This window comes from Anolis carolinensis, chromosome 2 (assembly GCF_035594765.1).
Source record: "Anolis carolinensis isolate JA03-04 chromosome 2, rAnoCar3.1.pri, whole genome shotgun sequence".
Lineage (NCBI taxonomy): Eukaryota > Metazoa > Chordata > Lepidosauria > Squamata > Dactyloidae > Anolis > Anolis carolinensis.
This window is the reverse complement of record NC_085842.1, coordinates 246,483,554-246,500,620: the sequence shown is the minus strand read 5'-3', so window position 1 is coordinate 246,500,620 and position 17,067 is coordinate 246,483,554. Positions and strand designations below refer to the sequence as shown.

Below are 17,067 nucleotides of genomic sequence, written 5' to 3'. Positions count from 1 at the left end.
TTTCTGTAATACAATACAGAATCCAGTATCCTAGGGGAATATTTTCCAAGATGCTCCCACAGGTACCTGAAATAATGGATAAAGCAAACCCTATATTTTGACTATCCCTGGAATAGAAGCATAGAATAGTACTGGAGAAGCTGGAGAGGCCGACTAGTCTGCATGGGGATGGTTCAGAATTTGCAATTTAGAAAAGGAACTTTCCCAGACTATTTCCTCAGTTATGACTGAAGGGTGATGCTGAGTATACATTATGCCTGTACAGTTCGGGATCCCCTGGTCATGAACATTTCTCCATTGTCTTCTCATTTCTCAGGGTGATTCCAAAGAAACAGCTGATGTAGTTCATCTAGTATTTAAAGTGTTACAGTTGTGTTGATGTTAAAATTGTGACCCTGATTGTATTAGAGTATCTTAGTTCCTCTTCAGACATGCCACTGGAATAACCACGTATGGTGGTGATTCTGGCAGTACACATCCAGGGACATGGGAATCTGTCGCCTCATGCCCCGCATGTGGGGAAGTGTCCACCAGCCGGCTTGCCTCGTTGAGGGCAATGCAACCACGGGAAGTCTCACATGTTGCCAGCAGCAGCAGTTTTTGGTGGTGACTCCGGTTCCGCAGCAGTTTTGCCATGGAGCTGCCCCGGATGTACTTCTCTGGTGTGCAATGGGAGCTGGCAGTCTCTGTGGCAAAGCTGCTGCAGAACCGGAGTTGCTGCCAAAACTTTACCCCATGTAAAGAGATTCTTAGCCACAATATTCCCAAGATTCTGATATTGTCAGGATCATATTTCAATAACATTTCCTATACTTCATAATTTGGATTGTTTTGGTGAAATTTAGTTCCTATTTAGTTACATTGTATTTTTGAGGGTATTATTTACTTATTTTTTCAGTACTTCTTTCAGTATTTCAGTACATGAGGAAAGGAAACTGGTAGTGGCCTAAAGAAACTGCACCAATTGCCTATTTAATCCACATTTAATTCTACCTGGCTTTTCGCAGTCTACCAATAAATAACCTCAGCAAGTTGAAGCTAGATCTTCCTCTGCCAGCTATACATATACCAACAATAGGAATTAGTAAATAATTGGCCCCTGAACCAATCTAGTTGCTATTCCCTGTTGGATATATTTACTTCTACTTGGGCTGAATTCCCTTAATTAGCTATGTACAAAGCTGAATTGATTTAAATTATAATTTTGTATAATTTTGTGATCCATGAATCCATCCTGCATCATTTTTTGAGGGTGACCTGTTTAAGGATGGGATGGAATCTATGCTTCATGTGTGAGTAATTTGTTCAAATGTATTTATTGAATATAGATCAACAACAATAAGAACAAGCGATGTAATGTTTTCTTTTTGTATATATGTTTCTCTTTCAGGAATCTGAGCCCTCAACTTAAAGAAGAAATCTTACTGATGATTCAGAATATGTTCAGTTTTAATCAGAAACAATCTCATCATCTGTTTAAAATTTTAATGGAGTGTATGGAATACAGGGATTCTGTAAGTGTGACGAATGAACAAAATCTCTTTCTGTTTGATTTAATTCTCTGCAATGCCATTGTTGTTTGACTAAAACTATCATCCTGAAAAGAATGATCATAGGGCAAAGTTTATCCATAATTATCCTTGATTGCTACGTCTTTTTGATAGTAATGTGATTGCATTACATGGGGACATTCTTTGACAGAAGTTATAAAACTGGGAATGCAGATCTATGTCCTTTGTTTAATGCATGCAATATACAAGAAAACTTATATATTAGAATTCACTTTCTCGTTTATTATGAGGCATGATAAAAACTACCAACAGCACATTGCTCATATGTAATTGAGTAGTATATTAAATCTTGACTATATGTTTATGTGTAAAACAAAGGGCATGGTTCTCATAGAAACTTCTCAAAGGACTTCTTCATGCTGTGAAGACAATTTGTCTTTTCTTGCTGTTGGGCAAAATTGATTTTTAGACCATTTTTTCTTTGTTTGAACTTCTACAGGTCCAAACTGCATCTTTACCTCTCTCAGATGCTATCCCAATTCCTCAGTGATAGTTCAGCTCTATTTACCTACCCAGAGTTACTGGAGAAGAATCCTTTTATGTTTTTCCATTCAATATATAGCAATGAGGGGTGGGCAACTTGTTGCTTCTGGATTATAAATCCCATCAGATCTAGCCAACATAGCTAATGATGAGGGATAAAGAGAGCAGTAGTCGAACAACATCTGGAGTGTCACACCCACCTTTCTTAACCTATGGATACAGTATGACCCCCATATCCACAGAACCGATATGCATGGTCTCCTTTTATCTACCATGTCACTATTTACTTAGAGCCTCCTGTATAAATTACACCCGCTTCTTGTTATCTTGGTCATTCCTCCCATTGAAAAGAATAGGATTACCTTTCACCCAGTTCTCATATTCATAAAAAGTCCAATAATTATCCTCACATATGTGAGGGTTGTACCATATTTAAATTCTGTGCTCCCCAATTGTACAGAGTATTGAATCAACAACATGATATAACCCTGGAGATTATCCTGAGAATGGTTGGACCATCATGTGAAGGAAAAGAATGAATGTATTTTGGCACACTATCAACAGTATTTTGGCACATTATAAATTCATTTATGTGCCAACAATCTTTATCCAGCCAGACATAGCTTCCCTTATTATCTGTTGCTTTGGCCTCTTCTTTCCCTTAGCAAGATGTTTTCCTGTTTTGATAGATAACAATATTTGATGCAGAGTCAGAGGAACAGCAAGACATTGATCTGGCCATCCTGATTGCACTCTTAAAAGGTAGCTACACATCAGCATTTCTGCACCTTCCTTCCTAGGAATGTCAATGAATAAAATAGAAATATACGTTTAAAGCTAAAAGAATGTACGTTTAAAGCTAAAGCTTTGCTTGTTTATAGGGACAAATATGTCAGCCCCAGATCAACTAAATCTGGCACTGGCCTGGAACAGACTGGACATTGCTAAGAAGCATATATTGGTTTATGGACAGCACTGGAAGGTGACATTTGGTTTCCATATTCTGATTGCAAATGTTTTTTGTTCTGCTTTCCTCATGATTTATTTATTTCTGATTTTATTCCCCAGCATTTAAAAATGTATAAGGTATTATGTGCATTTATTTGAAGGTTGGTTCGTTAGAACAAGCCATGCTAGATGCTTTGGTAATGGATCGTGTAGAATTTGTGAAGCTGCTAATAGAATATGGTGTGAACCTCCATCGTTTTCTTACCATAGCCCGACTAGAGGAACTGTACAATACAGTGAGTACCTGAATTTCAATAAATATATGTTTTTTAAAAGCAATGTAATAATAGAAAACCAATGTTTAGTCCATTGAGTTGATCCAAACATGGCTGTTTGAATGATAAAGAAGTGAGATCACCAAACATTTGAGATTTCCAGTTTCTCGTTTGTGGTCTCTGATGAAATCAGCACATGTGATAGTTGATGCACCTGTGCAGCAATTATGACGTGCTAATTTCACAGATGACCACTCAAAGAAACATGCTTACAGGTAGGCAACAATTCCTTTTTTAACTCCCTGTCATCATCACAGGAGTTTGCTATGGACACAGAAGATGGCCTTTTCAATGGCTTCTGTAAAATTTTGGAATTCCTTTCCATAGGAGGCTCAATTGGCCTTGTTTCTGTTTTCTTTTCACCAACAAGCAAATACCTTTTTATTTAGGCAGGCCTGACTTAGTATGGCATAAGAGTCTTTTAACTCTTTCATCTTTTTAAATGTTTTAATGTGTTTTTAAACATATGCAATTCCATTTTTGAACCTTTGTATCAAATATGGTTTAGGTATACATTTAAATTTGTTGCAATAATAATAATAATAATAATAATAATAATAATAATAATAATAATAATAATACACATTTATTTGTACACGCCACAATCTCCCAGAGGGACTCAGGGCAGCACACAGAGCACTCAAAGTGTAACATGCAAAATACAAAAAGTGTAGAAACAAAACATAAACAATAAATAGCCAACATAACATTGTACACACCAATACCCCTAATTAAAACAGTAAAATACAGTGATCACTGCAGGTAAACAACAGTATTCGATCTCAGACTAGTAAAGTGCTTGATGGAGAATCTAAAGGTTCTCGTATGTATTTGAAAAGAATCTAGATATGATGGAAGGCTTGTCGGAAAAGCCAAGTCTTTAATTATGTGCAGAAGGCTAGATATTAAAGGCCATGCTGGTCCATAGAAGAAGGTGCGGTCTCGAAAAGATCACCTATAAAGCTTATAGGGCTTTATAGGTGATAACCTGCACTTTGAATTGGGTCCGGAAACTAATTGGCAGCCAGTGGAGCTACTTTAATAGGGGCATGGTGTGCTCCCTATAACCAGCTCCCGTTAGTAATAGGGAACACACCATGGCTGAGTCAGGCTTTTTGTGGTATGTCACAGCTGGCACACATGTTTTAATTGTGCAAAGGCCCTCCCAGCCACCGCCGACACCTGAGCTTCAAGTGTCAACACTGAGTCCAGGAGGACCCCCAAACTGTGGACCTGTGTCTTCAGGGGGAGTATAACCCCGTTGAGCACAGATTCCTTTCCAATACCCTGTTCGGCCCCACAACTGACCAGGAGGATCACTGTCTTGTCTAGATTAAGCTTCAGTTTGTTGGCCCTCATCTAGGCCATGTAAGCCATCTTGGATCCTGTATTAGGCAAAAATCGGTATAAAAATGAATGATAGACAAGCAGAGGATAGGTAGATATCTGAACTCAAGGTTAATAGGAAAATGGCAACCAGGCATTAAAATGATGATTCTAAATTATGCCTACATATTTAATGAAACATTTTTGTTTGTTTTGTATATTTGCTCAATTGATTATGTCTTATTCTTTTTAAATCATCCTAGAAACAAGGACCAACAAATCTTCTTCTGCGTCACCTCGTCTGTGATGTAAAACAGGTAACTTAACATTCCAAAGAATGGGGAACAATCACTTTGACTGTCAGCCACTTTTTAAGTGTGTTTTACGATTGTTGGTTTGTACTATATTTTGTATTATATGTGGCAGTAATCTTGCCATTATGTAAGACCGCTCTGGGTTCCCCTGGGGGAGAAGCGTGGTATATAAATTAAATAAATAAATAAATAAATACATTACATTTATCACTGTTTACAATTTGCTGTTCTTTGCAACACCATGAAATTCTGATTCAAACTTTGCTTTAGCTATGAATGCACTAGGTATTCTTCTATAAGTCATTTTTTGCTAGACTTCAATTCTCTGTTTACAACATCAGGATAATCATACACAAAATATTTACTAGGTCGTAAGGATTCCTGAGATATAGGAATGCCTGACTCATTAAAAGACTGTAATTATGCTAAGTGTTTCCTTATTGCTTCATAAACTGTCAAAAATATATGTTGCAGAGTACTCTTCCAGTGGACTACAAAATATCACTGATAGACATCGGGCTGGTAATAGAATATCTGATTGGTGGAGCCTATCAGAGCAGCTATACAAGAAAACATTTCAGAGTCCTCTACAACAGCCTATACAGGAAACACAAGGTAAATTCATAATAGTACAATTTAGTTTTTAGTAAGCAAACAATACCTGAAAAGTGATAGCCCAACATTCAGACTTCCTCCAGATGAGCATTTGTTGTGGAATCATCAGGGCTAATTCATTCACATTTCAAAACAGATCCATGTGACAAATTTAATACATTAATAATTGCCCTAGTGTTTTATGACAGTCATTGTCAATGTTGTCCCTCACCCTCTTTCAAAAATAACAATATCAACAGCAATAACGGTAACACTTTCTTAACTGCCTCATCCTATGAAGTGAGGCAGGGAACCACAACAAATAACACATAACAACAATTAAAAGAGCATATAGAACCAATGCATATTAAAATCCACCCACATATACTTTAAAATTCATGATTTAAAAATAGTCTAGAAAGGCTTGTCAGAAGAGATTGATGTTTTAAATGTACAGACAGAATTGGCAGCTGAGAGATATTTTCTGGCAGGTTATTCCACAATCTGGGGGCAGAGAAAATATCTTCTGTAACAGACAGCCTAGTTTGGGATAACTGAAATAGATATCACCTTGAGGGCCTGAGTGTATGCGATGGATTTGTAAAAGGCTATAAGAATAACATAATCTTCACAGAATGCCTTAGCAGCATTTTCTCTCTCTGTATATTTTTAAAGGGAAACTGTTTTATTTGGACAATGATGTGCCAATAGCTGGACATCCTACTTAATCATCCATTCAGCTAACCCCTGTGATATAATACAAAGAAATACGGGATCACTACTAATGTCTTTATAGCAAGAGTACAAAATAAAGTGAAGAGGAATTTCTACAGTTATAAAAGCACTATAGATGTGAAGATAAAATTAAATTATGCTACTGTAGCTAGGAAGAAAGCTAGGAACCTCTTAAAATAAATGTATCAACTTGGATTGACATGATGAGTCTGTAGCCCTACTATGGTCTACCTCTACTACATTTTGTTTTCTTTCTTTGTTTTCATGAAATTTCTTTGGAACCAGAGAGCCGTCACCAGTCTGGCACAGAATTTGTCTCTCCACCAGCTTAATCAGATGGGGAGTCGGGCTGGATCTGCTGAAAACACCTTGCATTCCCAGTTCATCAGAACAGCACAGCCGTACAAATATAAAGTACTGTGATTTTTTGTGTACTTATGCAATTTACTAGAAAAGTACTTGTCTGGGAAAAAAATCTTGTTTTGTTACCCATAGCGTTTGAGCAGATGCAATGGTATAATGGTGGAGGGAGTTGACTGACCCCCATTCAGATCCTTTTTGAGTCCCATTGCATGGTGCACAGTGAATTTAGTTGGGAGTTAAGTGGCATTTCATGGCTGTCTCTGGAGATTGACTATTCTACCAGTAAGAAAGGTGCACTTTGTGGATAGAAATCTTGCTGTTATCTCCAACCAAAATGAACAGCAGGATTCCCAGATTCCCATTGTTTATCTGCTTTTCTTCAGTGAGGATGATGAAAGCAAAAAAGAGCTGGCCATTCACAGCTGCCATTTGCTGGTGCTAACTAAGCCACAAGTTAATATTAAGGTGGCGCCTAGAACATAGTTTGTCTGTACTTTCATCTGACTTTCCATATGGAAAGAGGAAAAAGGAATCAAGCCATATTTCCTGAAGCTCGAGAAATTGTACTCAAAAAAATTGGCTGTCGTCTGACAATGTTGGGATTTTGCTTATGCCTAATGAAATCAACCAGCCTATGGGGAAAGTCAGCAAGTCTCAACTATCATCCTTTATTCATAGTACAGTAAGATATTTTTCTCTCAGGTTTTTGAATCATGGTTGACCAGATAAACTTTGTAAGAAATGTATGATTCCAGGTATTCCACTTGAAATGGGCCAGAGTGCTTGGTGTGGAAGAATTCAGGCATCCAAGAAAGCCCAACAATAGATGACTACAGACCAGTGTGTTATGTTATAGCATTTCAGATATTTCTTGCATCCTGATGGAACAGAAATCTTCAATTTTCCATAGTCCTATAATCCAGAGAAATTCCTATAGGATCTTATGCTATTCAACATTTTTTTAGACCGCTTCTTAATTTAAGAATTAAAAGATGCTTTACTGTGCCAATAAATGAAAATGTTTGCTCAGTCATAAATCTAAAGAAAGTCAGCAGCAAATTTGGATGGAGGCCTGTTGTAATTGTATCCACTGTTAAAATGTCTTGCTCTGGCACTTGTTAAACATTGCTTGTACTTTCTCATATTCACAAAGTGTTTTAAAATGTGCTCATAATAATTGCATTCTGCTCTGGAATCTTTTGTAGTTTCTCCCAAATATTTCACTGATGTTTTATGAAAACATTGTATTGGGAGTTATTTTTTTCTGGATTGTATAAATATGAGTTGTGTTATGGCACACACATATCACAAAAGCACACAAATTTAGGATGAATAGAAGAATATATGAGTAGGTTTAGATTGTTTCCTAAGGCAATGACCTAGTTTATTTATTTATTTATTAACTTATAGGAAAAATCAGCTGTTCTTCAGAAGACCAGGAAGAAGCTCAAAGATGAATTTACTGTCTCTGATGACCAAGAGTCTGTTGGCTTTATTTACCCATATAATGATCTCTTGGTTTGGGCAGTATTGATGAAAAGGCAGAAGATGGCTATGTTCTTCTGGCAACATGGAAAGGAAGCTATGGTTAAAGCAGTGGTAGCTTGCAAACTGTACAGAGCCATGGCACATGAAGCGAAGGAAAGCAATATGGAAGATGATACATCAGAAGAGCTGAAGAAGTATTCAAAGTAGGGGTTCTCTCTCTTTATTATACTTCAGATAATAAAGATCTCCAATGATTAGAATGGTTAGACTTTTTCTCTCCATCAACTTAGATTCTCTGTCATTATGGCTGGTGGTCTTTTGGTGCAGCAAGCAATGGACATGGCTGATCATCAGTGTAAACTCAAGGTCTTAAATGTATCCTCTGTAGTGAAAAGATAATTACACAAGAAACAGTCTGGAGAGTACAAAACCATAATGTCAAGTAATATGATCTTTTTCTATGTGATTCCAGTAAACCACATAATAGATTCACCTTAAGGTCACCATAAGTTGGAATTATAGACACAGAGGACTTCATCATATGCTTGCTTTCCCTTTTTTCTGTATACTTAAAAGACATTTTAAAGATGGACTCCCACTGGATTCATCAAAGATAACTTGCATCATTTGCCAATGGGGCTCAGTGTTTAGAAACTGTGGTTTTTGGACTCAGGGAGCTATCAACTCCAGAGCTACCATAGTGAAAGTGTGAGCATTCTTGTGGGCAGTCAGTTAATGCTCCTTCTGTTTCCATTCATGGTCTCAAGATGGTGTGGGTCCTATTGAAAGAAGTGTCTCAAAAAGGGTGCCTTGTCTTCTTTAGTGTAAGGGCTTAAGGTCAATGGTCTCATGGAAAGTGGTGTCTCAAAAAGGGTGTCTTGTCTCCTTTAGTGTAAGGGACTTAAGGGCAAACACCATGGAAAGTGTGTCTATTTTAAAAAGAGTGCTGGTACTCTTGAAATGGTAGAGCTAGAAAGGGAATGAGGCAATCCTGTGTGATGGGAGTGAGTAAATTCTACATCTTCTTTGAAGACAGAACATCACGAAGCGCCAGACAAAGAAGATGACCCCCTCCCCCCACTTTCCCCTCTTGTGGGATGAAGTATATTGTAACTGTCATCTGTCTGTCTATCTATTTCCGAAGATGCAAATTGTATTGCCATTCTTCATCAAACAAATATTTTTAGCATGCGTTTCAGCTTGACTTTTTCTTTGATTCTTGAACAATTGAACTGTAATTGGACTGAATTAATGGGTTATTTTAAGTTTACAAACCTATATGTATTTACTAGAGAGAAAGCACAATTGAAAACAGTGACTCTTTTATCTTCAAGCATGTGCAGGATTGTACAATAAATAAGTGTTGAGTTTCTTCATGAGGCAGCAATAAAATCAATAGGAGTTTCACCCTCAGTGTTGTTTACATTGCTTGCTTATGGAAACATATCAAGTTGCTTGCAAAATAGAAACATCTTAGCCTTTGATAGAAGAATATCATAATAATCAGAATCATCAGAATAAGGGGTTAATAGGGAACTTTAATGTCATACATCACTATGCTCATAAAACACACATTTATAGCAATTCTCATTAAAGTCAATATCTATGATCAGAGTGAATATATGACAGGAATTCTATTCAAGGCTTGTTGCCTGCCAAAGTTAGATTTGCTCAGTCATTACTCTAAATCTGACATCTTTCTCTCTGCTTGTTTTCTTTTGCTGTCACAGTGAGTTTGGACAGCTGGCTCTGGATGTGCTGGATAATGCATTCAAACAAAATGAGCAGATGGCCATGAAGCTGCTGACTTATGAGCTGAAGAACTGGAGTAACTCAACATGCCTGAAACTGGCTGTGTCAGTGGGTTTGCGACCCTTTGTGTCTCACACATGCACACAAATGCTGTTGAGTGATATGTGGATGGGCCGGCTGAAAATGAGGAAGAACTCTTGGTTTAAGGTAAAGATCCTGTCTGTAGTACCTTATCTAAAGAGTTGGAAGGTACTTGATTTTGTGTTGGTTGCCTTCTCTTTCAGCAAGGAGGAAGGCCTATAACTCTCCAGTTCTATGTTTTGCAGATATCAACTCCAAAACTTTTTTTACTCGCCCAATATGCATTGCCCAGTGATAATTGATAACAGGAACTTAAGCCAACAACATCTCAAGAGTTTCTGGTTCCTCATACATCTCTTACCTTGTGATTGCATGTCAAACATCTTTTATTATTACTGATGATGGAGCATTCTTTTGAAAAAGGAGCTCGGTTATGCAATGGGAAAAGTGTGTGTCAATATCACAACATGTATCATGCAAGCAGTGTAATATGGGTGAGGCCTGCTATTGTAAGTCACACAAAATATTAGAATCATAGTGTTAGACGAGACCACAAGGGCCACCCAGCTTAACCCCATTCTGCCATGCAGGAATTCACAACCTGAGCACTCTCAACAAGTGACCATCCAGCCTTTGTCTAAAATCTTCCAGAGAAGGAGACTTCATCACACTTTGAAACAATGTATTCCCCTGGCCAACAGTTCTTGCCATGAGGAAGTTCTTCCAAATGTTTAAGTGATACCTCGTTTGCTTGCTTGCTTCCTGTGACCCTACAGTGCTTTTCCACTCATCCTAATTTCTGCCATTTCCATTTGCCATAGCCTGCCTTATTCTATTAGATGGGGATGTTTACTTACAAGAAAATGCCATGTGAAATATCTATGGAGAAAGTGGAGGACATGACTATTACACCTGAAGTAAGAGTCAGAGTGGTGTAGTAATTTGGGCACTAGACTATAATTCTGGAGAGCAGGGTTCAAATCCATGTTCAGTCATGGAAACCCACTGTGTGAAGTTGGGCAAGTCATACTCTCAGTCTCTGAGGAAGGCAAAGGCAGCCCCTTTGAAAATCCCATGATAGGCTTGCCTTAGAAATGCCATAATTCAGAAACATCTTGAAGGCACACAAGAACAACAAATCACTTGAATCAAGATAGCTAGATAATAATAACAAACTTTATGTCCCACCCTATCTCCCTGAGGAGACTCAGGGTGGTGGGTGCTTCTGAAAGGAATAATCTATTCAGGCATGGACAAACTTTGGCCATCCAGGTGTTTTGGACTTCAATTCCCACAATTCCTAACAGCCAGTAGGAAGTTGAAGTCCCGAACATTTGGAGGTCCAAGGTTTGCCCATGACTGATCTATATGAATTGCCCTGAAAACAGTTGATATATTGCTTCAAGTTTGCTCAACTTAGAGTGACCCTATCATTGGTTTTTTTTGAAGTCAGTTCTTTCTGTGAAGCTCTTATAAATAACTCCCTTCCTCCCTTTTTCTCATATATCAAATGCTGATTATCTCTTGGAAAACATTTTCTCTTAAGATTGCCATGTATTAGGTAGTGCACCTTGTATTCTTATAGCCAATAAAAATCATTCACAAGCCCACAAAAACAATCTGGCTCTTTTTCTGCCAAAACAAATATAAATTCAAAGATTCATGCATTTGAGAGTGCTGTAACATTTTTCAAAGTCAACAATGACTGCTGAATTTTCTGTGTAAATCTATGGCAAGGAAGCATGGATTTAAAGCATAGTGTTCCCTCACCTATTGCAGGGGTTAGGTTGCAGGACCACCCGCAATAAGTAAAAATCCACGAAGTATTTTTATTTATTATTTTAGTAGTTACTAGCTGTGCCCGGCCATGCGTTGTTGTGGCAAAGTATGGTGGTATGGGAAATAAAGTATTGAGGAATTGGTGGTAGTTAAGGTAAAGGGTAAAGGTTTTCCCCTGACATTAAGTGTAGTTGTGTCTGACTCTGGGGGTTGGTGCTCATCTCCATTTCTAAGCCGAAGAGCCGGCGTTGTCCATAGACTCCTTCAACGTCATGTGGCATGACTGCATGGAGTGCCGTTAGCTTCCCGCCAGAGGAGTACCCATTTATCTACTCTCATTTGCATGTTTTTGAACTTTAGGGTTGGCAGAAGCTGGGGCTAACAGTGGGGGCTCTCTCCGCTCCCCCAATTCAAACCTGCGACCTTTCGGTCCAGAAGTTCAGCAGCTGAGCGCTTTAACACGCTGCGCCAACAGGGTTATTTCCTAAAGCTTGTGAATATACAATATTTCTGATTGTGTTTTTTGTCTATTGGAGGTAAGTATGAATGCTGCAATTAGGCAAAATGATTAGGATGTAATGGCCTTGCAGCTTTAAAGCCTGGCTGCTTCCTCCCTGAGTGATTTTTTTGTTAGGAGGTATTAGCTGGCCCTGATTGTTTCCTGTCTGGAATTCCCTTGTTTTCAGAGTGGTGTTCTTTCCGATATTTTATGTGCTTCTACTGTCTGTGGTCCTCAGAAAACAGAGGATTTGCCAGACTTTGGTGATAGGAATATTTTGTTGGGAGGTGTTAGCTGGCCCTGATTGTTTCATGCCTGGAATTCCCCTGTTTTCAGAGTGTTGTTCTTTATTTAGTGTTTTGATTTTAGAGATTGTATTGTTCTGTTTTATTATACCACAGTAATTTTTATATATTCTGATTTTAGTGTTTATGAATACTTGGAGCCAGAGTGTATTCATTTTCATGGTTTACAGCAACACAATAATAATAATAATAATAATAATAATAATAATAATAATAATAGTAATGATAGTAATAATAATGACTTTGGTAATACACACTGCTTCACTCCCTTCTCAGCTTCCTGTGTGGAAGAATCCTTTCTTGGGCGGTGTTAGCTGGCCGTGATTATCCAACGCAGTGTGTGTTTTAGTAGTCAATGTTTTTGTACTCAGTGTTTTAAATTCATTGGGATATTTTGGTGGTAAATTTGTAAATAGAGTAATTACTACATAGCATTACTGTGCATGGAACTACTTTTTCTGTCAAATTTGTTGTATAACATGATGTTTTGGTGCTTAATTTGTATAATATTACCTAATTTGCTGTTTAATAAGCTTTTCCTAAATCCCTTCTTATTATCCAACATATTCACTTATCCAACATTCTGCCAGCCTGTTTATGTTGGATAAGTGAGACTCTACTGTATATTTATAATCTTATATTATCTGCTTAGAACTGGATTATATGAGGCCCCTTCTTCACAGCTGTATAAAATGCACACTGAAGTGGATTATATGGCAGTGTGGAGTCAAGATAATCCAGTTCCAAGCAGATAATATAAGATTATAAATGGGTTATATAGCTGTGTGGAAGGGCCATATAATCCATTTCAAATCTGATAATCTGTATTTTATAGGCAGAGTGGAAGAGGCCTAAGTGAGGCCTAACTCTGCCTGTCCCCTGGGCTGAGTAGGTTGCTAGGAGACCAAGTGGGCAGAGCTAAGCCTTCTAACTGTCAGCAATTGGATAAAAACAATTATTCCTCTCCCTCTAATTAGGACTTTATTTTTCTTTTCTTTTTATTGTATGAACGTAGAGGCGTGGATGAGGGGTTGTGCTGTCAATTTTCGAGGTTGTGGGATGTTTAGTTTTGTTGTTTTGTCCTAGGCCGAAATTTTATTACCCTTTTATATATACAGTAGAGTCTCACTAATCCAAGCTAAACGGGCCGGCAGAAGCTTGGATAAGCGAATATCTTGGATTATAAGGACTGATCAAGGAAAAGCCTATTAAACATCAAATTAGGTTATGATTTTACAAATTAAGCACCAAAACTTCATGTTATACAACAAATTTGACAGAAAAAGTAGTTCAATGCGCAGTAATGTTATGTTGTAATTACTGTATTTACGAATTTAGCACCAAAATATCATGATATATTGAAAACATTGACTACAAAAATGGCTTGGATTATCCAGAGGCTTGGATAAGCGAGGCTTGGATTAGTGAGACTCTACTGTATATAGATACACTATTTTAAGTCTTTATCAACCAATCGTGTGTTGATAAATCGCCTCCTTCTCCTCCCATTGCCACTTGGGCTCCTTTTCTCTTCCTTTAGCTTCTCCTTCCTCCCTTCCTTAGGCTGTAAATTGTAATTTTTTATGATTTATAATATTCTTTTAGAGTTTTTTGAAAAACCGTGAAACAGCGAATCCGCAAAAAGCGAACCACAGTGAGGGAACACTGTACTGCTTTTCCAGAGGCTAGGAAGGAGCTATCACTTCTGCATTTATTTTCCAACTTCAGTAATGATGTATTCTGCATGTTTAGGAAAGCATGTTATTTTTAAAATAAGGTGGATAATTGGATAAGTGTAATGTAGCAATACTGATTGTTATTTTTTAGTTACCTATATGCCATCTTCCTCCCGGTGACTAGGATTGTGATCACTCAGGACAGTTACTCTATTAATGAAAACATTGGCTAAAACAAGACAAGATACACTGATTAAAAACAATTAAAAACGGTTATATAAAACAATGTGGTCCACGCCAGAGTGGAGCTCTGGCATGGGCTGGTCCATGAGGTCAAGAAGAGTTGGAGACGACTAAACGACTGAGCAGGTCCAACCTTTAGTTATTCGAGGGCCAATCAAACTTTAGTATAGGAATGTGAGGGCCAGAGACATTTCAGAAAGAAAGCCTTTCTTAAAAACCTAAAGACGTAAGAAGGGTAAACAATTTTTTTCCAAATATTAAATTAAAATATTTTTCCAGTAAGAAGGGCAAGGGCCAACAAAAATGAATTGGTGAGTCGCATGTGGCCCGCAGCCTGTAGGTTGGACCACACTAATATAAAATATCAATTTATAACCATTTTAAATAAACCCAGTTTAAACAGTAATCATGCTGAGAAATATTCCCCTTTCTTGAAATAGCCAGTTAACATTTGTATAGCTAAGAAGATATAGGGATAAACTGCCTAGAAACTATGGTATGTACTTTGAATGCAATTTTCCTGCTTCTTGGCAGTGGGTTGGACTGAATGGCCCACGAGGACTTTTCCAACTCTATGATTCTATATTTGCCTATTGGTAGAAAGAAAGCAAAAGGGGGGCGGGAGGGGGCAAGCCTCACAAGGGAAGGAATCTCATAGACTCTCTCCTATATTTTCACTCAATGTATTTGTAATAGTATAGACCCAAAGAAAGTCTTAGATTTCAAAGCTTCTGAACCACTAACTGTGGACTCATTTACATTGGCAGTTTATTCCTATGTAAATATGCCCTGGAACAGGCCAAATCCAGGGTCATTTATTGTTTAGATGGCCTGGGAGCGTATCTCTTTTACTGGGGCAGCACATATCTCGTCTACTTCATGTCACCGCTGCTGGTCCTAGCCAGCCATGGAGCTTGTTCTGAGTTTCTGGCCATCACAGGTGCCACTGCTGATGTCAAACTAGATAGAGCTCCACGTACAGCTAGGAGTGGCCACAACACAGGCATGATCTATCACTTTTCCTTGAGCTGATGAGCCCATGTCCAGTCTGGATGGCAGTTCAGGCTGAATTTCACTGTCCAGACTTTCTCAAAACCCTGGGACAGTCTGGACAGTTGGTTTAAAGCAAAAACTAACCCCAAAACAATAAAATGGGAAAAACAATACAGGATAATCACCAGAAGCTGCTATGCATCATGGGGCCAGCCAGCTTCCATTTGAGGTGAGCCAGGATTTTATTTTATTTATTTTTTTGCAAACATAGATAAACCTTGTGCATATCATTGCTTTATTTCAAGCTAAAGAGCCTATAGGACTGTGCTTGCTTTTCACCTCCACTGAAGGACCACAAGACACTGTTGTGGCCACCATATTAGGTAATAGGAGATGGTATTGTGTCAGTCTCAGTTGGAAAGGGTTGCTTCTTTAGTGCTGGGTATCTCCTGAAACACCATTTCAGATATTAGACAAATATATTCCTAAAACTATGAATGATCACAAGAACCACATCAGTGCTGTTGACTACACGGTCCTCACACATCCTTTACCAGATGGTCTTTATTTGTTTTCCTTTTTGCCACAACAAGCAATAGAAGGTGTTAGAGTAGAATGGAGAAAAAATTGGTAGGATAACATGCCATAGAATTGATACCTAGCATGTTTTAATCCAGGAGTAAATAGATTTTGTGTGTTTAGGAGTATTTTAGAGGAATGGGGTTTCTCAGAGCCACTGTCCTGTATTGTTTTCAATTCTAGCTTGGAATTGGGGCATATGAGGGTGGCATCATTACCTGGTGGTATTCAAAAGAATATGGACCTTTGTATATGGAACTTCCATTTAACCATAATGTTAGTCATTGCATTAATGGCTTTGAATCAGACTGGAATACTTTCATGGGGACCCTTGCTGCCTGTTGCAGTCTTTAACTGGATTTGCCCCTCCCCGTAACAGACTTTTGGTAATAGAAGAAAACTTTCAGCTGATGCAAATTGAAACTTTATTTTAATTCCCAGACTGAGATCTGGTTTGAAGTGGCAGGAGAAAGGTGCTAAATTAACATCATCTTCCATTTCTTAATTCAGTTTAGGCGCTCTTTCTGTCTCTCTCAATTTTAAAAGCCATCCATGCTGTTGCCGAAAAAGTCTCTCATGTCTTGTCTGGTTTTGTCTTGTATGAGAAAGCTGAGTTGGAGCTGGTGGGAGAAGCTTTGAGTAGTGAAATGGTGGGGAATTATACTAGAGTTTGGCTATGTTGATGGGACCTATATCTTCTTCACCTGTGCCTGTCTAGCTCATTATCAGCTGCCACTGCCTAATCATTTGTGGCACAAGGTTGAAATGGACAATAGTCTTGTGTAAAGTCTAAGCAAGCATGTGTTACTGTTATAGGTGATTCTAAGTATTCTTCTGCCTCCTACTATTTTGATGCTGGAGTTCAAAACCAAGGCTGAAATGTCCCATGTGCCTCAGTCACAGGAGTTCCACCACACTTGGTATCATGGAGATCCCAGCACTAGTGCTGTTAAAGATGACTTCTCACTGGTTAGTATGGTACCAGATATAGATTTGGGTTTAC

At 38.2% G+C, this 17,067-nt stretch overlaps 1 protein-coding gene across 4 annotated transcripts in view; it reads left to right on the top strand.

Moving 5' to 3' along the window:
- The window catches only part of trpm6 (transient receptor potential cation channel subfamily M member 6), a 102,499-nt gene that overhangs the window by 28,577 nt on the left and 56,855 nt on the right, over positions 1 to 17,067 (top strand). For all 4 annotated transcript variants that reach the window (XM_062972001.1, XM_062971999.1, XM_062972000.1 and 1 more), the window contains 10 exons: positions 1,391 to 1,514; positions 2,744 to 2,816; positions 2,936 to 3,036; positions 3,164 to 3,298; positions 4,927 to 4,980; positions 5,452 to 5,592; positions 6,592 to 6,720; positions 8,080 to 8,360; positions 9,888 to 10,116; positions 16,881 to 17,033. In XM_062972001.1, coding sequence (XP_062828071.1) covers positions 1,391 to 1,514; positions 2,744 to 2,816; positions 2,936 to 3,036; positions 3,164 to 3,298; positions 4,927 to 4,980; positions 5,452 to 5,592; positions 6,592 to 6,720; positions 8,080 to 8,360; positions 9,888 to 10,116; positions 16,881 to 17,033 — 1,420 coding nt within the window. The remainder of the gene's footprint in view (positions 1 to 1,390; positions 1,515 to 2,743; positions 2,817 to 2,935; positions 3,037 to 3,163; positions 3,299 to 4,926; positions 4,981 to 5,451; positions 5,593 to 6,591; positions 6,721 to 8,079; positions 8,361 to 9,887; positions 10,117 to 16,880; positions 17,034 to 17,067) is intronic.